Raw genomic sequence first — 25,178 nt, forward strand, 5'->3', positions numbered from 1 at the left:
ATATGCATATAAATATTACTGTATATTAGAGTAAAGCCTGATGAGGATCTAATCGAAAACAATATTGTTCGCTTATATATGTTGTTCTAGATTATCAGATAGGTTAGGGTCGTCACAATATGACAGAGCCTCATGTATGCGACGATATTTCAGGCCATTGATTTACCCGAAGACGTATGTGTATTCTGGGAATGGCAGATTATCAGACCGACTTTACACCTATGATCACTTTCAACACATTGGGCCAATAAACACAGATACCATTCGTATCACCACAACACTGAAGATAGAAGACGATTAGTATGAAATTTGAAAGTTTACTATTCTAGTAAAATATTTCTTGAGCGAATTTTTTTTAACTGAATACTGTGTTAATGGATGCTACTCTTGTTCATTTACTTACTGACTATAAGAACCCTTTCCTTTCCGCTTCTTAACATACAGTGATTTGATTCATGTGGTAGATTTTTGGATTTACGACTGTAGAAGAATTTACACGGGTCATAAATAAACAACTTTTCTCTTGCACGCGATGATAACTTGTTTGATTTTGGAAGTTTTCTGTACATAGGGTATCAATATTAGTTCTCTGTGCAAAAATACATAAGCCTGTTCAATGTTAAGTAATCGAACCCACAATGCACAAATTAACGGATCGAAAAGTTACTTTTCTTGATAGACAAGATTTATTTTAAGTCATTAACAAACAGAATTGTTAAAACATATATCTACAGGGTTATCAGTGGTGCGAATAACTATTTATGGATGCCTAGGGAGAATGTTTTTAAGTTTAATTTCTCAAGTTGAACAGCTGGCGGGGGTTCACTTGTTAATAGATCCACAATAGTTTGAAGGAGTCGTCCTTCCTTATTTGTTCTATCCCAGTTAACCACGCTAGGACTTTTAAACTTCTGTTCCAACAGTCCATCCATGCATTTCCGTAAATCCTAAAAGAAATTTCGAAATGAATGCATATAAAAAATGCGACTAAAAAATAATCGATAAAGAATTGTCATCTGCTTCCTATAAGAGAGAGTATCCATTAGGAACTGAAATAATATTGTGAGGTTATATGTGTTTGTTTATCAATACTTGCAAACTTTTGATGACTTTAATTACTTTGAAATAACATCAACTTATAGATTATCACATTCGATGCTTGAAATGGTTTGATAATCTTTGATTTTATTAAGTGATGTAAAACCACATCGGTTTTGTAGACTTTTACATTCGATAGTTGAGTAAATTTGACTATGGATAATTTCATAACTCTTATGTTTTACTACAGGCTACTAAATGTAACCAATTACCTATAAATACAATTACACAGTCTAAGAGAATGATATTGCCATAAAGAAACTCTCCTTTGCTGAAAAGTCTTCATTCTCTTTAGTGCGTTTATGTTGTTCAATGTTTGCTAAGAAAACAGAACATGTTTCCTTGATTCCAAACAACGCAACACCAAAAAATATGTACTAGTTGCTGAACCATTCAGGAATCCGACCGAAAGACTTCAACCAACACGAAGTTGACTGATTAGGAATGTTGACATTAATTTGGTACAGCATTGGTTGATATATGTGAAAACGAATCTCAATAGAGAGTTTTGGTCGTCGATATGTTAAAAAAAAACAGTAGGTAATATTCTGTTAATAAAAATATGACTGGATCATGAAAACCAATTACTTCAGCGACTTCTAACTCTAGAGATATTTTGCTTCGATCTACAGTTGTAAAAAATGTCATACACATTAATATTATAATAGAACATCCAAAAAGGATAGGAATCACAACTATGGTCAGTAGCTAAGGTAGGTAGGTAGACCTAACTTTGTGCCAATGCACGCAGTATATGAAGCACCGATAAAAATCGACTTGGAATGTGGTTTTAAAACTAGAAAACTAAGAGGGTAGAAATTCATTAAAAAAGGAATAATCACATCAGCGAATCGAGATTTTTAAAGCTCAAAGTATATTTACATCATGAGAAAACACATGCTCCTAAACTGATTTCAACCAGTGTAGTCTAGTGTTTGATCCATGGACTTTGACAAAGTTATGTAAGGCAACTTAAATTTATTTTCTTACGTTTTCAGTCAAACGCTTATGTTTACTGGGAGTACTAATGGCGATATCTATCTCACTCCCAACAAGATTTAAATCGCCCAGACACAACTTTTCATTAAAACTTCTTGAAATTAATCGCTAGTGAGCACTATTATTTTGATTAAAGAATAGATACTACTTTACAGATATCAAAACATATTGGATATTTAGTTAAATCTTCAGACTTCTTTTCAGGATAAATAAACGGAAAGCGTATTTCAGAAACAAAGTTCAATATTTTCCAGACAGGACTCTTAGGAAATACCGATAATTTTTCTTCTCACTATGCTATATAGTACAATTATCAATAAACTTTTTCATATATAAGTATACTAGAATACAATAACAATGATATTTCACTAAAAAATGTGTGATCTATATTCTTCTACTGCATTTAAAAAAATATATTTCATCTCATTCATTTTAAAGCATATCTTCATTAGGTAGTCATTAATTAAAAATGTTATACTAGAAAATCCTTTTGTATGGTTGAGGATCGGCAGCAAGCAACTCTGGATGTAGGTTTCTTGTTGATTAGTATTTATCAGCAACGTACACCAGTAATTGATGGGAAAATGATGTGCTTCGGGGGATTTGAACCCGCGTCACTCAGCTTCACAGTTTGGGATGTCATCACTGAGCTGTCTCCCGTACGGTAACACCACACGTATTACAAAAACTTACTCCCTACAAAATGACAAGTTGAACCATAGTCAGAAATTATGCTACAGTGCTTTTATCATTTCCTAGTATGAATTCATTTCTATGAAGATAAAATAGCCTGATTTCCAGATTAAATTGGAAAGTTTACACTTTTACTTGCTGACAGTGCATTGTGGGTGTATGACAGAGTACATGAATTATTATTGCAACCATAGTTGTTTTTGTATTCTGTTTTAGTCACAATGCTAGTTTTGAAAAATATCCAAGGATATTAATCAAACACTAAGCATAGAAATAGCATTAGTATTTATTCAAAAGACCTGAGAAATAATAGGTTCCTAGAATGTATAATTTATCAAATTAATCAGTCACCGAAAAGTATGAAATGACATATTGTGTTGCGCTCAAGAGTGATTGGATCACTGTTGACACAGTAAAGTGTAACTTTACGTAACAGTGAACCTTACTTTACATGAACTGGAGGGTTTATATGTAAAATTAATGTATGTAAATACACATTAATTAAAAAATCAGTCAATAGGAAAGGATAGTTTCAATCAATTTGCAACTAACTTTCAATAAATTGACTACTTTTAACTCCCCGCTGAATTTAATCCATTGATCAATGGTGAAAAGACTTGTATCATTCTATAAAAGTAGAGGAACATTTTATTACCTTTTGCTGACGCATACTACATAAAATAATTTTATGCATTGTCAAACAAGGAAAAATAATAGGTTCTGACACTAAAAAGTGATTATTCGTATAACAGACTATGCCTACTTAGTGCTAACAGTTTCACCAGTTAACTTTAAAATGTTGTTAGTGAGCTAAATAACCGGATATTGCATTTGATACTGAATCGTTAGCGGTATCTGATAGAAATATTCAGATTTGGTCACAGTACATGCTAGAATTCATTAGCAAAGAATATTCATAACTCAAAACAAGGATAGATCTAAAATTGCATTACTCAATGCTACGACCAAACATCCGTGTTGTTATTTGAATGATAAGGTTCTAAGGAGATATGACTTTTCTTTTTTTTTATCAAAAATCATAGAGCTTACATTCAGTTATTCTTGTCCATATATTTTGATCGTGTAATATAAAATAATTCATCATTTCAAAAGTATCATGCCAAGTAAAGATTTAGATTTCTATTCCAGTAAACCGGCAACGAAATCCTTATAAGTACTTTCTTGCATGGACGAGTACCATACATCATAACTGAAATAATCATCACTTGCGCCAAAGAAGAAAATGTATTTATTATTTTATTTTCATTAACAGTAAAGTATTGTAGATATGCTTCTAAAGTATGATAACTGCAATCTGTTAGTCACAAACCATACAGATTAAATGAAATATGAAAAGATCCACTAACTATTTTGAGATGTTTACCACAAATATGAGAGAAATACGAATACAAAATCCTTTAAAACAATATGAGATGCAAAATATATATTTGTATGCTTTGTTAATTGATAAAATCAGTCATTAATCTGATTCAAATCCGAACCTAAAAGCCTGACTCGGATGCTATCATTATGAAGTGTACTTAGTAGAGTACCGAATTAGTTATAGAGAACTCTCGACAGTCGAAGCAACTGGTGGTCAACAGTTGGATCCCATAACTCGGTCAGTAGTACATAAACGTCAGTCAAACAATCAAAGCTAAATTAGACAGTTCAACCAGCTACATAAGCAGATCAATACTCTGTTTCATATGTTTTATATTGAATTTCTTGATTACAGCAAGCGATAAAATGTATAACTGTCTTGAGGACAGGTTCGATTTCTGTTGAGTGAAAGCCAAAAACAACACAGGTTAATCTGCAACGTTTATAACAGTATTCGGGAGTAAGAATTTGAGCATAAAACACTGAAAAATATATAGCTGATTCATACTTGAATAGGATAGTGTTTGGACAAATGGAGCAAATTTCCAACACACTACGTTTTGCGTATCTTAGTGGTACTCATAACTAACATAATTCGAGGACAATGAAACTAGAAAATGGGAATGTTCTGTGTGTAGCACGTTATTTGAATATTGTAAGTCAGTGTGAAAAGTTTCAATTTGTAGACTTTTCAAAACTCTTGAGATATTCTAAGGATTATTTACAACAACGTATGGATTAACATACCATGAATCTTAGTCTTAGAGATTTGATTTTTCAACTAAAGCCTGACATATAAAACTGGTAATAATTATTAGTAATTTTTAATAAAAGGTTGATATTTATGAATAAATGCGAAACAAAACAAGAAAGAAACATTTGTAGACTATTAAATTGTGATTTCAAATAATCTTTTGCAAATCGTCTAATTTAAGCGTTATTAATTTTATCTTCTAAATTTAGTATAGTTTAGATAAAACTACTTTAAAAATTCATCATTACACATTTTCAGCTTCTACATAATCTAACAATCTGTTATTTACAAAGAAAAATATAACAGAATTTCTGTTGTAATTTAAAAGTAATGTATTATGCTGGAAAATTTAGATTTTTCATAGTTATAATTAAGAAATAAATAATTAGTTCACCTCAAATAATGATAGTAATGGTATGCTTAACAGTATATAAAACACTAACCTTTGATATTTCTATATTACCGCTGAAAAATAACAAAGGTCTCAGTGATATGACAGTTGAGTCGAATATGGATGGATACTGGAAAACAAATCAATAAAATCAAAAGATTAAAAGTAGTTATTACTTTATTTTCTATTATTTATTATTATTATCATCGTTACAGAGAAAAGCAATAATTCAAAAATGCTCAGCGATTTTTATATCTACGTTTAGTTGGGATGATAGGGTGATGACTATAGACTAATTAATTCAAAGAAAAATCATTTGATTATATTCTAGGCAAACAATATTAGTGATGACATTAATTGCAATGTGATCTATTTTTCTGTCATAGAGTATGGAAATTAATGCTGTATGAAAATCATCATTTACTCAGAACGTACACACAATAGTGCTGTATATATCACCAAGCCACCACTTACCGTAAAGAAGAAGTAAGTAGAAATTTAAACACAATCAAGTATGAAGTGGTAATTGAGAATCACTGAATACTAAGGTATGAGTTTTGCTTACAAAAAACTCGATAGTTTTAACCTCTAGATTACACAGTTCAAAATAAATCAAAATAGTGCTGATAAGGATAAAACGGATGTATTTTTGTGGATTGTTTTAAGTTTGATTAGTGTTTAACTGTCTAATGACATGTGAAATGGTAGAAGTGTCTCTTCTTCATTACAATGTTCATTTAAATTTCATTGAAGAGAGAAAAAAAACAATGAATTGAGTAGAATAACATGAATTCATTTTATTCCATTAGGTTCTCATCAGCTAATTACAACTTACAATAATCCAAAATCAAAATTGTTGTAAAGTTTACATATTTACGGCAGTAAAATTAGATATACATCATTATGGTGGGATAGCGATCCGAATAAATGTAATGAGATTGAAGAAATATGAAAAGAACCACTGTAAGCTAAAGCATAAAATATTAAATGAGATTAAGTGCCAAGTTTTGTAGTTAATAACCAATTAGATACGATGCTCACATGAAAACGAAGATGGTTTCGTTGAAAAACTCTTAATACTGAATTTAACACCTTGCATAAATTGATTACATATCCGTAATATAATGAAACAAAAGTATACATGATTTCAGCATCGGTCACGCCCTAAATTAATTGATCTAAATATATAATGAAGATTAGACTACTTTAGAACCTGACTAAATAAAATTTATGATAGAATGGAAAAGTTAATTTTAGACATGCAAGCATCATTTTCTCATTCTTGAAGAAATATATAAATAACTTCTTCTAGTTGATAAGTAATGGAAAAATACAAATGAAATAAAATAGGTTTTGGATGTTATTTGAAGTATGAGATCTAGATATATTATTGAACTGTTTTAAATAAACTTGTTTCTAGCCCCTAGGAGAACATTCAATTATTCAGTGATTAAAACAGCGAGCAAGAATCAAGCGCTAAAAAGTACAATTTCTGGTGTTAAGTATTTGGAAGTTTACTCAAAGAAGTGTGTAATAGGTATTATTAGACATAAGACAACTGATGTCTTGGACAACATTAGTCCCCGTTTGTCAGTAGTTCCGATCAAACTATAAACATATAGAACCTCCTCAATCACTGTTTACATTTTCTATTACACTTTTTTTCACCGGAAATCGCTTTGCTTATTTCATTACTCTGATTATAGTCGACAAAAACCAAGCAATGCCGTGCAAAGTAAAGTTATGTTGTGGTGTGTGCTACTGACGTCGACAGATATAAGTAGTATATATCAACAATCGAAAGTGGAATGCACGGCAGTAGGAGGTTGAGAAAATTGAAGAGGAAACGAGAACAGAGAGTGAGTGGTATGGAAACGAAGGAACAACAAAGTCTGAGAAAACTGATGGATATTTTGCAAATGAAGTATTACTGTATGGTTCTCAGATTTTACCACCATATTCTGTAATGTTGTGTTGAAATACATTTGGTTGTCCGCGCCATTGTTCTCGTTCATTACAATATGATAGTTGGGTTTGTCTACTATGTTTATCTGGTGGCGGTCAATTTAGATACAAACTTTAATAAAATTTAGCAAATAATAGTTAGAATGTTTTGCATAAATAACTTAATTTTATTTAGTATTAAAAATTGTTTAAGTTATTTAGGAAATAACATTTAAGGATTTAAACCTCATAGCTAACTACAAAGGAAATAAGATTAAGATAATGAAGCAAAAATAGTCTATTACACAGTAGCAATAAAATGAAAGTTATACGTATAAACTTGTGTACGTGACAATATCTATTAACTAAAAAGCTACGTTTAAATTAGGATCACAATAGTAGTTTAATCATAATCAGTTATTTGAGCATAACAAGTTGGCTTCTAGTTAATTAACATAATTATTTCATTTCCATTTTACACGACCTTTTTAACACCAAAATTTGACTTCATAATTTTAAATAAATTGAGCATTTGATAGAATGTTATTAATAAAAATCATGATTTATACGTGGTATCCTAATGAGTAGAAATAAGAATTTCTAACGTCTCACAACTATTTAGTTTAAGTCGTTTCTCGAGAAAGTAAATCAATAACTGAATTAAATTAATACAGGTTTAAATAGTAAACGGAACCAGGATAGAATGTCAATTCTAATCAAAATAAAATAGGTTTGATTATATCGATGTTTTGTTATCCGGTCAAGGTGTGTGAGGGACATTACAGTGTATATTTGTGTATACGCTGGTGGGTGTGAACAATGTGAAATTTATGTATGTGTGTATTAAAAGAGTCAGAAATTAATAAAATTAAGTGTAGTTGTTTGGACAAACGGTCCAAGTTGGATGATCATCACGCCCTTTTTCCATCAAGAGCTACTCACCTACCTATATCGTTGGAAAAGCTTTTTTGAATTATTTCGGTGTCTTTTGTATTTATTTTATGGTCACTGAAGATGACAACCACTGCTATTGCTGATTTTATTCGAAGCTTATCAAATTGTACACGATAACTAAGTATTTTTAGTTAGCTTAGATGTTTTTTGGCTGGAGTCAGGATTTCAAGAGAATACTTCCTAATATATAAAACATCACAGTCGATACAATTTGTAGACGCAGTTTTGTGTAAAGTAAAAGAGATCTCTTCCTTTATTTGAATCATAGGATTTCGAAAAGTGTTAGTTGTTTTATGGACGATACATTGAAATTCTTCCGTCGTACCATGGTGGTAGGGTAAAACTACCGTACCAACACATGATATTTCATTTGCATTGTTATTTAAAGATAAATCGTTTATTTTCATACGTTTTTAATAGGATTCTTAGGAAAATCGTTAAATCGTAAGATGTTTAGTATGGTATTTTGTCCCATTAATTTACCTTCTGAGTTAATGATCTTGGTAGCTCTTCTAAATAGATTTAGAGCCATGAAAATTCTTTTGTGCTGATTTGGGGTGGAAAAGGTTTGTGGCTCAGGTGGATGAAGTTTCATTCTTTAGGCTAGATGACTCAAAAGTGTGCTAATTTAGTGCAGTTATTTATTTGCCCACTCTCTGAAGCAGTCGCGAAAGGTTAGGAATTCTAATTTGTGCTCATTGGGATATCCAAAATACATCGTGATTGTATTTTTTGAAAATTACTACATGAAATAATATGTAGTAACCAGTTAGAACTCGGAGTTATCAGGCAATGGATGATAAATTCAAACATATTCCATAAGCCTTCGTAAATCAGATGCGATTCACAACCTAGTATGTGATTGTTGAATTGGGTTAATTTTCGGTGTAACAGACAGAATGACCATCCTTATGAAACTGAATTTAAAGGTTAGCATTTAATTGTTCTTACCGAAACGCTTACATGTATAGCAAAAGTGACAGAAACTAATAAGTTTCTGCCTATTGGAGTTGTTAAGACAATTTTCTAGGTATCACGTTTCAAAAACAGATTATAAACTAGACAAAATAATTAAGACATATGCTTTATACAGCACTGAAGTACTACGAAATATCAAAATATATTGTGTGATAATTGAAAATAAGAGTATTTAAAAACTCACTGTTTCCAGCAGGTAAAACCCATTCAAATAATTAAGTTTAACTCATGTAAAGTCAAATACTAACCTTTCTACAAGAAACGAGTCAAATAAAATTTTACTGCTCATTAATCTCTCCCGATTTATCATAGACTGACTGGGAAAAGAACTTTTTAGAAACTTTACGGAAACAGCTTATAAACACTAAATGTAATGATCTTAATCCGTTGATTCTTGACGCTTTAATTTTAAATTCATACAAATCAGTAACTAAGTACAAATTCATCTATGGATTCTTGAATCAAAATTTAGTTGTGAGGGTATGTGACACTTTCAGATTACCAAAAGCGAATTAAAACAAAAGTACGTTAAGTTTATAAAACAATGACTAAAAGTCAAGTATTTTAGTCACCAAGTCAAACAGATTACGTCACAGGTCAAATGACGCTGAAAATGTCAGTGACTTAAATGTAAGTATTATATATTATAATAATTGTTATGAGAGATGATTTCAGCTTAAGACATTACTAATGCAAATTGAAATAGCATATGCGATAACAAAAAATATATTCATTTAGTAATCTATGAATTACTGCTTTCCGAAAGGATATTTTTAAAAAGATGAAAGGTAGCCTACAATTTACCATCCACAATAATAATTATATAATGTTATCGATTATAAAAATTACGAAATAGTTGTCAAAATGATATCTGATTGTATAGCTTGAATCATGTATATGGTATGATTGCAGAGAAAAGTATCAGTCAATACAACTAATTAAATCACGCAGTTTTTTTTTAAAGAAAAGGTTAAACTTACAGATCCTGATTCAAGCTTAGTTTTTGTAAAATAAACCATCCATATAGGCTCAGTTGGTTGAATTTTACTATTTACTGACGATGGATGAATATTTGCTCTACCCTCAGATGGACAAGCCATAATAACTGGTACTTTAGGTTTGCCTTCTTTACTAAATTATTACAAATAAATAAAAATATTAATACAACCTTTAAATTACGACGATTAAAAAACATTTCAATAATGAAAAAGACATTGAATTGTAGACATAATTATTTTATACATTTCTAATTAATTATGGAATGGAAGTAAACATTAAATGTGGAATATCTAAAAAGTAGTACAACAATAACAACGTAACGAGATATTGTGCAAACCATGTCTCTAGTTTTAAAAAAATGCGATAAAAAAAACAACAGAAGGGATAAATTTATCAAAAAGACAATTGGAAAGATGAAGTAAACTTGTTTAAAGTGTTGAGTATGATAAAATGTGGATATATATTAAGATAAGGTGCAAAATCTTCCACTGTCAACTTTCAATGTGCCTGGTCCTACGTTTTAATTGACTGACTGACTTCAATGTTAGGGAAGCTGAAGAATAAGTTACACATCAAAACACTAGTTAATCATTGAATAGTTTAGCAACAAATAGTGAATTCATTGTACTGTTTCCACGCTCCACTATTCCTACTGAAACTGTGTATCAAGGCGACAATTCTACGAATTCCGATAATTGATTAATTCATCTTATTTATCTAGAACTTTCAACCCAAACTCGCAAATACCAATTGTGTATTAACAGAAACACAAATTTACTGAGATTATTTTTGGTAGTACATGCAGAAAAGACATTAGTCAGGATAGTAAATAAAACACAGATCAATAACATTATATTTCTACGATTAAAGGGCTCCGTTACTACTTAAATAACTAATCTATGAGTTTGGAGATTAACAGGACGTTTCTTAACAGTAAACGGCAAGTTGGATATGTCGAAGAAGTACATAACAAAAGGACGAAATAAATTAATATTTATAGGATTATAATTTTATTACAAAAACTATTGATTAATTTAAACTAGTGTTCAGAAAACCATTAAAGTTTAAGAAAAATGTATGATATAATCAACAAAGACAACAATGAAAGAATGATTATATACAAAAGTGAGTCTGGAAGTCCCGATAGATAGAAAGATTTAACCATGTGATACAATAGTTGAAAGTTGTTTGATTAAATATTACTCGGTGTCATAATACTGGTCATTTATTATACAATATAATCTTAAAAATAAGTCGATAAATAAGTGTACAAGTCAATTAATCTTACATAACTTAAAGATATAGATCATAGTTACAAACAACTGAATACTACTTTCTATTATCTTTTACTAAGAATTAAACTATGCAAAAGAAAATTATTTTACACTCTAATTAACGAACAAAAAGATAAATTTAAAAAGAAGTCAGTACGTCAATTAGTTGAAAATTTCAGATAATTATTACTTTGGATTAACTTGAAGACTAATGATGAATGTATAAAGCAAAGTAGGAAACAATGGTATTGGATTAAGGATTTCTTTTCATTAAATGTTAATTGTAGTTCGAATGAATTTAACTTTTGACTGTTCTATTCAAATGAAACTGACAACTTTACTAATTTCTATCGTTCAACATAGTGAATTCGTTACAATAATTTGAGACTGTTATTAAGAGGACTGACATAATAATGAGAATAACAGTAAAACTTACGTAAATCTTGGATCCACTTTTACAATATTTGGATATAATGCTGCACACATTATTGCTCGGAAAAGATTGATATTCCCTGTTTCATCAAAAAGGAAACAAAGATAGTTATGTAACGCATAAATAGTAATTTAAAAAACAAGAGGAAAGATGTTACTACGTACCATTTGGAAAACAATTATGTTTAACTATGATATATTACTACTGTGATTAGTTTCACTTGACGAGTCAAATATTTTGCAACAGCAATTAAAAGTAAACACAAGAAGAACATGCCGAACGATGGCTGTTGTAGATGGAATATTTGACTTAAGTCTTTGGATAGTTTAAAATCAAGAACAAGACCACTAACTTGGAGAATATGCATTTTCTGTAATCAAATGGCGCACTTATATACAAAATATCATTATGATACAATGTCATAAGTAATTGAATTTAGTTTGTAGGCCACTCACTCCTTAATCAATAAAGATCTGAATGTCAGGCCTACATTTTGCTCATTATATGGCAATTCCACACGAAATGATACACAATCCCTCTGTAACAACTCTAGTAAATTGATGATACTTTAAACATGTTTCATATATTACTTCAATTTTATTGAAAATCATGTTTTTGTTTCTTTTATCGATTACAACAAACATGTTGGCATGAAATGAAAGATTAGACAAAAATTTAGGTCAAAAAATTATCAGTTAATGGACACAAATCATTTAAACATGATATGAAAACAATCTGTAATAATAATAATAATAATAATAATAATAATAATAATAATAATAATAATAATAATAATAATAATAATAATAATAATAATAATCGAAAAATAACCTAGTTCCATAATCTAAATTATGTCACAACAAAGAATTCTCAAAAATCATTATGCAATACTGAAATAAATATCTCTTTAGCATAAATTAAAATTGTAATTATTCAAAAAAATACTTTTAAAATGTTTTTAACAGTCAATATCATGTATTAAATCATTAAAATTTTCTACCAGTTCAGCTGCTATAACTAATTTTTCATTTATCATACATAAGGTGTTTGAATCCAAATACATTTATCTTTCAATCTTCTTTTCAAAGCTTAGATAAAAAGGGAAATGTGCCTAGAACTGTATTCTAGTATTTAATATCACAATAATTTATTGTAGATGATTTAATACAATTGGCATTCGTAGTAACTTAATTTATAGTAGTTAAGAATGGGTAGGCCAATTGCAATATTTGTATACATTAAAAAAAGAGGTGGCCAAAATATTTGAGAGAACATTGAAATTGGAGGACATTATTCACTCAACAATTGTCCATATTGTGAATTCTATTTACACTTTTAAAGTATTTTCAGACATATTTGATTATCCATCTATTGAAGTTATAAGAATCTAAGGTATACAATGCAAGAATATTACATATTTTCATTATGTAAACAGCCACCGTTGTACTAGTTATCTGGACAGGCGGAACGAGTTTAAAAACATTTAATATTTGATAAAAAAACTCCATTCCGTATTCCACGAAATTGAATACATATGATGTATTACAGGGATCTAGGGTGAGCAGAGATGATTAACGAACAAAAATATGTTTGTCTAGTGTAATTTGGTTCTTAATTTTTTTTTACAGATTTCGACACACAAAAAAGTGAGTAATAGGAGATTGATTAATTATCATCACCACCACACAATAAGGTACGGTATGATACTAAAGTTAATCAAATGAAGATTAAGAAATAGAAACGATTAGTAATAGATTTCCATAGAACTGATGGGTTATGGACAACAGAGAAAGCCAGGACGCTCATTACGCCCTAGTTGGGACTTCATAGCCACATATAATTGCATTTTATTGTAGACATCAACGCATGGATTCGCACACAGTGTCTATTTCTCTAAAAGATGAACGCATCATCCCCTGAGTTATTGAGTCCAGATAGCCACTCACTTTTACAACAGGTATGAAATTTATAGTTATTAGAAAGGATTTTAATTATCGAGTAATTAACATTTTGACTCATTCTGTGCAGAGTGCATTGATATAACCATTTTGTCAAAAACATTTATAGGATGAATGGATGCTCATCTATCAATAAAGACTGGTCATAATTCAACTAAGAATATCAAAAACAGGATAATTTCGATCCTTTATAGTCAATGCCAAAATAGTTTGTGGTTTGAGGAGTTACGCTCCGTTAAGTAAACACTTAGATACTACGAATTATGGGCGTCTAATCGATGTCACTGTTATACAATCAACATGGTTTAATTGTATTTGCTAGAAAAGCTCAAATATATGAGAAAAGGAAAGACGATTTGATTGCGATAGGGATTTTGTCTTATACAAAAGTCAAAGGAAGATATAACTGTTTAGTATGCAGAGTTCATTTATAGCCTTCTAAAACAACAAATCAGCAATTTACAAATTTAAACAGACAACGAGGCCATTACATGATTTACCGATTTTCAGTGAAGAAAAGTAAGAATTTGACAAGAAAATAGAAACTCTAAAACCTTTTTTTATTAGGACAGATAAAAAAATGGTTTGAATTTTTTCAGCACATCATAATATTGATTAGTTTTCGGAGACATAAAATTGTATAGTAGGATGAAAATCTTTGATATAAAGTTTATTTGTAAGTAAGTAACTTGTGCGCAAAGATGCATGGTGGCTAGCAATGGGATTCACAATGCAGGTTTCGTCCTATTTTAGACTTTTCAACTGGATGTACCTACATCCCAGAGCTGATTTTCACTTCAAGACTCGGACAGAGTACTGTTCGCTTCAAACGCTATTGCGTTATCCACTTAGCTACTGAGTCCTGGTAGCCCAGAAAACTAAAAAACACCAAAAGTAACCAACTGAGCCGGGAATATTCTTGATTATTTCAAATTCATAATAATTACTATCAAAGATAATTGTGATTCGAAAGAATAATTTAACTTATATAAATTAGATACTGCTACTAACATCGAGTGAACACTTTCATACAACATTAAAGTAAACTTTCAATGACTATTTTCCATCAACAAATGCTCTTCAAATATGAGAAAAACTAATTAGTTAAAATTTAGAAAAAAAAACGAAATTATAGATGACGTATAGATTTTGAAAATGTATTTGAGAGAGACAATATGGATCACTTTTTGTACTTTGATTAACATAATATGGTGTGATTTAAAATAAGTCTTATGTATAATAATTTATTAGGTAATAAAAAAAAAACAAATATTTCATTTAGTAAGAATGCAGTACATAAAAATATGCATATATCAAACAATATGGATTAAATTTCATTGATGAATTTCGTAATATGGAATTATGTATTAAAATAGATCGGATTATCATTATTTGTTATAAATGGATTGTGAAATAGTAAAAAAACAATGACCACTCATACCATTCCACTCTTACAAACACACAAATACGTAATAGAATCCAATATTCTTAGTTCTTTGTCACGGTGAAAGACCATAGAGCGCTTGAGTCAGTATGCTAATATAACAATTAACAATTCGTTTGAAATGCTCTCTAAGTACAGTAAAAAATTTTTTGAAAGGAAAAGCAACTTACATTGATTACAGTTTGCATTCGAATCATTAGGTTTCGGAGTAGCAATATACCTTCGTTCATATAACAATTGTGCATAGTCATTCATAAGTCGAATAATATCCTATGAAAAAGTTAGAATAATAAATGTGAAAACAAAAATACACGAAGATACTTCATTGATCGGTGAGAATGTATAAGTAAAAACAATGACAGAAATGTAATTTGCATTTATCAACAAACAAACAAAAAAAAAATTAAATACACATATATATGTATTTATGAAGTGAGATCACATGAAGTATATCATGAAAAATAGCATGAGAACATCAATAATTTTTACAGACTAATAAGCATAAAATCAATTCATTAGGAAAGAATGTGAGTCGTTTCTATTTGATTGAATATCATTGAATTTTATGGAAATAAAAAGGTAGATAAAAAATTAATTAGTTTCACAGCTCATATATATTTGTATATAGACGAAAATCTCAATTATTTTTACAATGTGATGGAATCAGTGTTGCCTTTTACACATCGAATGGTATTATATTTTGAACAGCTGGTTTTAGATTATTCCAAAAAAAGCAAACCTCTAATCAATAAACCAATTAAACAATGCCCTGCTTGATAAAAATCATAAAAAGTGTAATGTGTTAGTGAAAAGATTAAATTTTATATACTTTGTATCCCTTAGATCACAGAGTATCAATATCTCATTATCAAGTCAGTTTTAGTTCAAAATAAATGACCTGAATGTACGAAAAAAATATTATTTTTTGAGTTCAATCGATCACTACTAATAAATAAAAAAATAATGGCTACAATTTATGTTTGGGTAAAAAACTAATTGCAAGAAATCTTTTTTTTAAAAAAAATATGGAGATAAGTTCATAAGACTAAAATGATTAGATTCTGAAATTAGTTATCATAATTTAGCAATAAAATAGAAAATATTAGCATTTGAAATAATAGATACCGGACTGTAACTTGAATGGGAATACTAGCCATTTATTAGGTATATAAGTAAAAAATCACAAACACAACAATATGAGCTCTTCGAGAATAATACTTCTAAATGACTTTTACGAACTAGAAGAAGCAATGAAACACAAATTATATATATATATATCCATTTTATGACATGTGAAAATCTTACTTGTTAACAAAAATGTTTTATTTATAGTTCATTTTATAAAATTATTTTCAAAATCCAACTTCAGTAATAATTCTAATACGTCTACGTGTCATGACATTTTTAGACTGAAAATTCCATTAAATGTATATGCAAACAATTTACCAGTACTAATTGAATACGAAATAACTGGGAACTATTTCTAAAAGTTAATTACCAGCTAATTATTCAGTCAATAAAGCAATGCGATTATATTCATCCTTCTACAACACAAGGTATAATTATGATTACTGTTATTTTGATGTTTATTCATTCCAATATTTACAAGTTAGCTAAATCTGTTAACGCGACTATATAGATATTATTGAATGTCCGACTAAGAAAACGTCAGGATTCTAAAAATGTCATAGAACTTTGAATTCAGATCAATCCACAATCAATAATCACGTTGGACTAAGTCCAAATTAGCCACCCATACAAACAAGGTCAATCAATCAAATGATCAAATATCAACAAAAGAAGAGAGAGATGAAAATAACCATTCATAAATAAGGTCATGAGAACTAACTAATTTGATGCTTGTAGAGAAACTGAGAAGCTCACATCTGAATGAATTAAATTTTGATAATGTTGTCTAGAATGACAATAGATGGCTTGCAATTACATAATCTAGCCTAAGGAATACGACACTGACAAATTTGATCCTTAATGTCGTACTTTAAAATTAAAGAGGTAGGCAAATTTGAGATCATTGGAGTTGATTATTTGAATTTATTGGAAAGAAATTTGTACAAATTAATTACTCAGTTAGTTACCATCACTATAATTGTGCAAGAAGTTAAGGAATGATCAAAATGTGAGATAACAAAAAAAGTAAATACTAATTAGCATTTGAACAATTAAGTAAAATTATTCCACAACAAAACAAAGTTTTAAGCTTTGATAATTTTTTACCTAATGTGTGTATTCAGTCATACAGATAACTAAGATTTGTAGTGAATTACATAAGTTATACCAATTCTTAGGTTGTTTTTATGAAAGAAAGGAGAAATGAAAAGTGGATTTCAAAACTATATTTTCATTTTGATGTTTCAATGGAAATGAAGTGCTTAAATCATTGATCAGTACATATTCATTGAATATAGAGTAACCAGTTTATGATGTTGGTTTTATGTGCTCAAAAGATTTATCAACCGAATCCGAAAATAGTAGAATGGGTTTAGTGTGACGTCAACAGCTATATTTGCAAAATATTATTGAATGGGTAGAATGATTTATAGGTTGGTAGTGACGATGCAACACATTGGGCTATCAAATGTACAACGGAAGCATAAAACTGATGTAGACTGGTCATATATATATATATATATATATATATATATATATATATATATATATATATATATATATATATATATATATATATATATATATATATATATATATATATATTGAAATGTACAATGCACTTTAGTCACTCAATGTAGCGCATGATTCTAAAAAAATTTGCAATACATATGCCACCATTTCTACCTGGTCAATTATGATGTACTTCGTTCCAAATATTAGCTATAACATACGTACAATCGACCGATGATGATGTCTTGAAATGAAGTCAAGATTTTATCATATGATAATATATTTACTGACATATAAACCCAGTACGAATTAACAGATTTAAAACCATATTCGTTTCTGAAGCAAACTAAATGCAAAGAATTTACTTATCCGGATTATATGCAGTAGTTATGAATAAATCAAATATAGTGTGGAAATATCGTTCACCAATCATAAGTGAGTATGGAGGGAAGTAGTTTGATCTGTTACAATACAAATTCGCAAAATATGTCTTTCAGTTGTATAAAAAAGTGTTAAGTTTGACGGCATTTGATTGTTAAAGTCTCCGGAGGGTTGTTTGTTTATGGTCAAAAGAATAAAAAAGTAGTATGGTTATATCACTATGTAAAGGAAGTCAAACGTCAAGCACTTGGGTGTTTGTGCTATTTGTGATCCATGCTTAGATAACCGCCTACTCTGAAACACCACACCGATCAGTATAGTCAAGACTGAAATAACTGTGAGAGTTTAAAACAAGATATGAAACTATCTCACGATATCAAAGACTGTTTGGATAAGGTTTGAGTTTTTAGGCGGTATAGGTCAAAATTGATTGGATAGAACCAGAAACATTCACCATTCAGCTGCCTTTAAACTCGGTTACTTTATGCTTTTCATTCAATAATGTCGTTGATTTCCATTTCAACTCATAAACATAGATGACTCATTTGCAATCACTTGTTTATTCAAAATGATGCACTTTTTTCTTAGTGTTAGGTCCCGATAAATAAAATGAATGGTAACTTTGGTATCCTTTTATGGACCAATACTAAACGTATATTTTTATCGTATAATTGTTAAATAACTAAACTATTCATATTCCGCTTATTATAAACTTTATTTTGATTTATGAACCATTATTATACGTTTTACCATTCTTGAATTATGCTCTGTCTATTAGTCACTGCCTTCCTCATTCACAGCCACATCTGGCTAATTCTTGTACAAATGTTGTTTCATATTTTATTGGTACGTTGTGGTTTGTTTGATTGGTATATAAACTCAGTATGATTGAAATATAATGACTCATATCTCAGAGGCTAAGATTGGTGTTCTGGACTTAACTGGCTGGGCTAGGTGGAAAGAAGGGCCAATCAAAAGTCTAGACTGCTCGCACGTGTTTTGCGCGTCTTTGATCCGATTGATAAGTCACTGCTCTCTAATTGGCGGTCACAAGTTATAACACTTAGGTCGTCTGTTCTTATTGGTATTTGGTTGTTTAACATTTCAAACGGCACTAAATGAGATTTTTTTGCTGTGTTCTAAACTGAGCTTTAAAAAAAGCACAGAGATTCAAAATATATTCTAATGAACTAATTTGAATAAAAAACAAGATTTTTCAAAGTTAGTGATAGAGAATTGATTAAATTACCCTTATAGTACGTTCATTAAGAAAATATCTTCGACAAAATTGATGACGTTCCATTTGTGAATTAAGTCCTTGATAACTCTAGGAATTTTTTATGCAAATAAAGTGAAATTAATGAATATAAATACTTTGTAAGTATTTAACTACAGAATAGTTTTTAAAACATTTCATACCATCTAAACATAATTTTTACATTACTTTAGATATTACATTTTTGCTATATTGTTCAGCTGTATGCTCACAACAACGTCCAATCAGATTTATTTCCATTCTACTTTCTAATTTGGATTTCTAAATATTGCAGGTTGTAAACAAATGATGAGAACTTAACGACACAAAAGATATTATTCAGTGAATAGGACATTTTCATTGCAATGATAACGAGCTGTCAGTTGTTTACTCATTCGCTTTACGATCACGGATTTATCGATTTACACCTAGCTTCATCTACTGTTTGAACTTCAATATACTAACTTTGACCCAGAAATAGTGAAAATAACTTTAGTAAACGAACTTTCAGAAGCTTATTGAAATGTATCGTGGCTTAACTGAACTTCAAAATTTAGAATTCAACTAGTAAAATTTGAATACCAGAATATATGACTCGGTGAGCCTATCACATCATTTTCGACAGACAATTTACATGAAACCAAGAGGCTATCTAATATATGGTTTTCGTCTATGCTGGTAATAATCCACGAGTTCATGTAAAACCTCCAGAAAATGTGTGTTCATTTTGAGAGTCGGCGGTGTGAAGACATGATATATAGGTTTGAAAGTTATTCCCTAATGTTAGAGAAGCAATTCAGTGTTCAAAAGTGACTTAGGTATCATAATTAAAAAGAAGCAGAAGGAATTTATGATTATTTTTAAAAGACAAGAATATATGTGTTAATATGTTTAAGCACAAGGGATTATGAACTAACACTATTTGAAAGATTCATTGTTTAGAATTAGGTCAAACTATCAAAAAAACGGACACTATACTCTCTGGTCGAATACTCTCTTGCTTTTCTGAAATAGACAACTGAAGCTAAATACAAGCTGTATTATATATAACTGTATACAAAATTATTCGGTAAAGGATATGGAATAAAGTTTCGTATTTATTGGTATGCATCGTCAAATATTCTTGCTCGTCAAGAAAATCTGTATTTGTACAAAATATACACAATTAGTGGAAATTCTAGAAATAAATAGTTATGGAACTAACGTCTGTAAATTTATGATCTGGTAAAAAATTCATACTTTGGCTATCAAAGGAATTTTTTTAAAAAGATAGTACCTTACTTGAATAACTGTAGCAAATACCCAATGGTCGCTTAGAGAATTCTGAGACAATTCTATTCGGCATCGGTCAGCCTCTTGTTGTTTTTCTAAAGGTACTTCAAATGGATCACGAAATGTTAAGCACGAAGCGACAGCTAAAATTGGTTCTAAACAACCAAATAATGCACCGAAAATTAAGAGTTTAGCACATTGTGGATCCAGTGGAAAATTGGCTAAGTGTACACCAAGAGGAGTTAACTCATCGTCATCTTCATCTGTTGAATCTAAATGGATACAATTAGGATCCAAAGAATCTACACCAAAAGCATTTACATCCTTTTTAACAGCTTCTGAAAATTCTCGAAGAGACTTTCGATTGACTTTATGACTTTTTTCATGAGATTTTATTGAATGAGATGTATTGAAATTCGATGTTTCCGATTTGATTAATTTCAGAGCTTGAATTTGTCTAAGAAATATTAAAGTTTTTGAGATAGCATCTTCAGAAGGAGAATCAAGACAATTGATTAAGAAAGACTTTACACGACCAAGGCCTAGCAACTAAACAAAAAACATACACACAAAAAGTAATTAGGCGAACGTACAAAACAAATGAATTCAATTGTAAACATAATAAAATTAAATATATTTACAACTAGTCCAAATAACTAATTGAATTACAGCATACATTAATTTCCATTTATGATAATGGTACAAGTAAATCTCCAAACAATCTAAACCATGTTTATTTGACGTTATGATTTATTATCATTTATTTACTTTCTTTTTAACTTCATCATATTCTCATAGAGCATGTTTATTCAATACGATAGATTATTAGGACAGATCCTAAGCTATTATTTTCGGTAGCAATGATCATTTCATATTAACAATGGGAGTAACAACTCCTTTTTTAAGGAATATCACTTGTAATCTAATTGTAATTACAAATGGTGCAAATTCATTAATCTAACAACAAAAATTTGGTACCCATTCAATACAATCCATATGTTTAATAATACATGGGAAAATACTGGGTGGTTATAGGTGGCTGACAAGAAACTCTGCATCAAGGTTTCTTGTTAACTGGTATTCGTAAAGCGGATGGAGGTTCAGATCCCACAAGGATCGTTTGTGCCCCCCAAGACTATAGGTAAACATTGCTGATGAATACTAACCAGAACAAAACCCAGTTTCAAGGTTTCTTATCGACAAACGGGAACTGAATAACATATCACTTTAGTGCACTCGATGTTTAGTTACTTAAATTAGTGAACACATTTCAAAGGGATGGACAGAAGTCGATCAGCACTAAAAGGACTAAACAGCCATGATATTGACCACCACTCGGTGATCAACCATCCGTAAATATCTCTCTAAAATTATCAAACAGACGCTTAAAAACAAGCTATGCATTATTTTAAGTAATGTATACAATCCTAAACAAAACAGAAAAAGTCGTTGAGTTCCTGATTGACAGTGTAACTCCGTGAAAAAAATGAGGATAAATAATTTGAGAAACAATAATAAAATAAATACATAGTAATAGCAACAAGTTTATTGATTGATTGAATATAATATCAATGTCGTCGGTGTTTTTTTCTTTCAAGTTGCTATTTTTCAACTAGTCCACTATTAATTGTACACTAGTGAAATCGAATAAATATATTCATAAATGAACGTGTGTTCACTGCAGTCTACTTATATAAAGTTGACATATACTTGTGTTTGATATTCTTTTATGTAGGTCAATTAAATTCATTCATTTATTATTCAGTGTTTAAATTAATACCGAGAGATGTGATCTATTAAATAGAAAAGGTGAAGACGAAAAAGAAGCTCTGTTATTTTTTTAATTTATTGGTTGGATTTTGTAAAAGAATCTGAAAATAAGAGAAAATAGTGGAAGAGAAAAATTCCTAGGAATTACTACTTTTAAGGAAAGGCTTAATATCTATTGCGATTATGATTGATCATGAGATAGCGACATGCAAGTTTAATATTAAGCATTAAGGAATTTAATGAGAAGTATATTCTACATTTTACTGGATCGAATAATTTTATTAAACTATAAATATAGCTGATCAATCTAATCAGGCGAACTGATGAAGTTAGTATATACTACTAGATTGACTCAAATATTGATTAGATCTATTTAAAACACAGATGCAAACAGAGATAGTTGAACGAGTTGCTTCACCACACTAGCCAACTGTTTTATGCAAATACACAGCTTCAATAGTCATAGAGATTAAGCAAGGAATTTTATTCGTGAAAACTAAGCAATTTAATTTGACCTCGAGAAATTAACATTTTCTTCGGAAATGAAATGAAATACTTCCCATAATATGAAAAGACAATAAACACAGATGAACCTTAGCAGTTAAGAGTAAACATGGGATATTTGTTGCATGTGACGTTTATTTGATATTTTAAAAGAGATCTAAGATTTTACAGTACGTGAATGATTGTTAAAGACACATTTGTATATGAGAAATTAAAGGAATTTATCAACGAATTACTACATATATGTAAGGGCTTGAGCTTTCCTGTTTTTGATATTAAGGAGTGGACTTGATTATTCTATTGGCATACTTTTATCCTCAGCAAATTGCCTCATTATTCCCATTTAGTCAAAAACGGGTATAAAAAACCACTACTAATACATTTATATTTGTAAAACACTTTAGTAGCGATCTTGAATTCACAGCTCAGTGTATAACGCGTTGGAGTTCAGAGAGAAATGTATTGGGTTCAAATCACAGCATAAACATCAAAATTAGTATCCACGTACATCCAGCTGAAGGTTCCTAAATAAGACAAAACGGACATTCGGGATTTTACTGATGTGGATTACAGAAGAGATCGGTTGGTATACAGTATGTAAAAGGAATTGTTTCGAAGAATAAATATTAGAAAAAATACAAAATAGCTCTGATTACTTTTATTCTTAAAATTACATCTTCTAAACGGACACGTAACATTTCCGGTTGTAGGAAATCTGACATAACATTATTGTATACATAACTTGGGAATAAATGATAACAGATGCCAGGTTGTACACTAGGAATAATTAAAGGAAGATGCAGAAAGAAAAAAAGTTCTTTAGACAACTAATAATATATCGAACATTTTAAGTAAATACATGAGTAACCCTACCACCATCCGTAAACATGATCATACGATTGGAGACATTCACTAATGAATGTTGTAAATCCTGATTCTGTGTGTGCTAAAAATAACTAGAGTATATGTGATTCCGAAGAAATGGTGGAAAATAAAGTAATCATCATTCACGACTACATTGTATTTTAGTTTTTAGGATCTGTAAGTTAAATATAACAATAGAAAGGATAGATAGCAAGTAGCAAACTTAAAACCCACTAATATGAGGTGACACAAGAAAAAGCATTCTATGATGTAGGGAACGGGAAAGTGAAAACTGCCTGATCACTCCTAGCACTACCCAAGATCCTTTTCGTCAAGATGGAATGATAGTTAATTTAAGGGAAATAATTAGTTCGAGTAGAAAAGTTAGATCAACTGAGTCAATGAGTGACACTTGCACGTTAATAGCTAAGCTGAAGGTTGAGAGTAAAAACAGATTTATGATGATAAAACCACAATATTCTAGACGCTAATAAAAATATAGATATTTAATGATTATTATCAAGATTTGACTTGATATTTTCAAATAGATTGAACATGGTGTAGATTGTTAATAATGGAAATAATGTTTTTAACGTTTTAATAAATAGAAAATGGCACTATTTAAATTTCTGCTAAATTCGTTTATTTATTTTACTCTTTGAAGAAGTGGCTTACACCAAATCATAAAACGTTAGAAATTTAATTTTCTACTCATTGGAACTTCACAAACACATTATGTGTATTGTTAGACATGACTAGCTATTTATCTAAACTCTGTGAGAAAAATGTGGCCATCATTGTTTGGGTTTTTTTAAGTAGGTTAAGTGACATACTTAGAAATCAGTGAGTTCATATAGACAGGCTAAATAATCTATTATCTCGGTTTTATTTTTTTCTTGTGCCTTTTGTTATTTGGTTTCATCTATTTTGTTCCAAAGCACTGGAACTCAAAATAGAGTATGATCAACCAATCATTGATAAATTTTAGTAAACACTATGAATAAAATGAGTAAACTAATAAAAAAAATCAACCGAAAAACGTGTACACGTGAATGTTGTGAACGGGGAAATAAGAAGCCCAGACAACTACGAAAGCTATTTTTTTGGGACGTTATTTCATTTCATTCAAACCTTGTAAAACACTTATATTTATTTTTGTCCCTATTTTATTCTACATAACATGAGCTTTC

At 29.9% G+C, this 25,178-nt stretch overlaps 1 protein-coding gene across 1 annotated transcript in view; it reads right to left on the bottom strand.

Annotated features, from left to right (window-relative positions):
- DHX36 (ATP-dependent DNA/RNA helicase dhx36) overlaps positions 1 to 25,178 on the bottom strand; it is a 58,073-nt gene continuing 32,895 nt past the window's right edge. Inside the window, exons 11-19 of the mRNA XM_051218197.1 lie at positions 23,781 to 23,901; positions 20,860 to 21,399; positions 19,573 to 19,650; positions 15,473 to 15,572; positions 11,904 to 11,979; positions 10,175 to 10,325; positions 5,371 to 5,448; positions 3,343 to 3,417; positions 1 to 947 (exon numbers count right to left, since the gene is read on the bottom strand). Of these exons, the coding sequence (XP_051074038.1) occupies positions 756 to 947; positions 3,343 to 3,417; positions 5,371 to 5,448; positions 10,175 to 10,325; positions 11,904 to 11,979; positions 15,473 to 15,572; positions 19,573 to 19,650; positions 20,860 to 21,399; positions 23,781 to 23,901 (1,411 nt within the window). The 3' untranslated portion in view covers positions 1 to 755. The remainder of the gene's footprint in view (positions 948 to 3,342; positions 3,418 to 5,370; positions 5,449 to 10,174; positions 10,326 to 11,903; positions 11,980 to 15,472; positions 15,573 to 19,572; positions 19,651 to 20,859; positions 21,400 to 23,780; positions 23,902 to 25,178) is intronic.

The sequence above is a fragment of the Schistosoma haematobium genome, chromosome 1 (genome assembly GCF_000699445.3).
Source record: "Schistosoma haematobium chromosome 1, whole genome shotgun sequence".
NCBI classification, from domain to species: domain Eukaryota; kingdom Metazoa; phylum Platyhelminthes; class Trematoda; order Strigeidida; family Schistosomatidae; genus Schistosoma; species Schistosoma haematobium.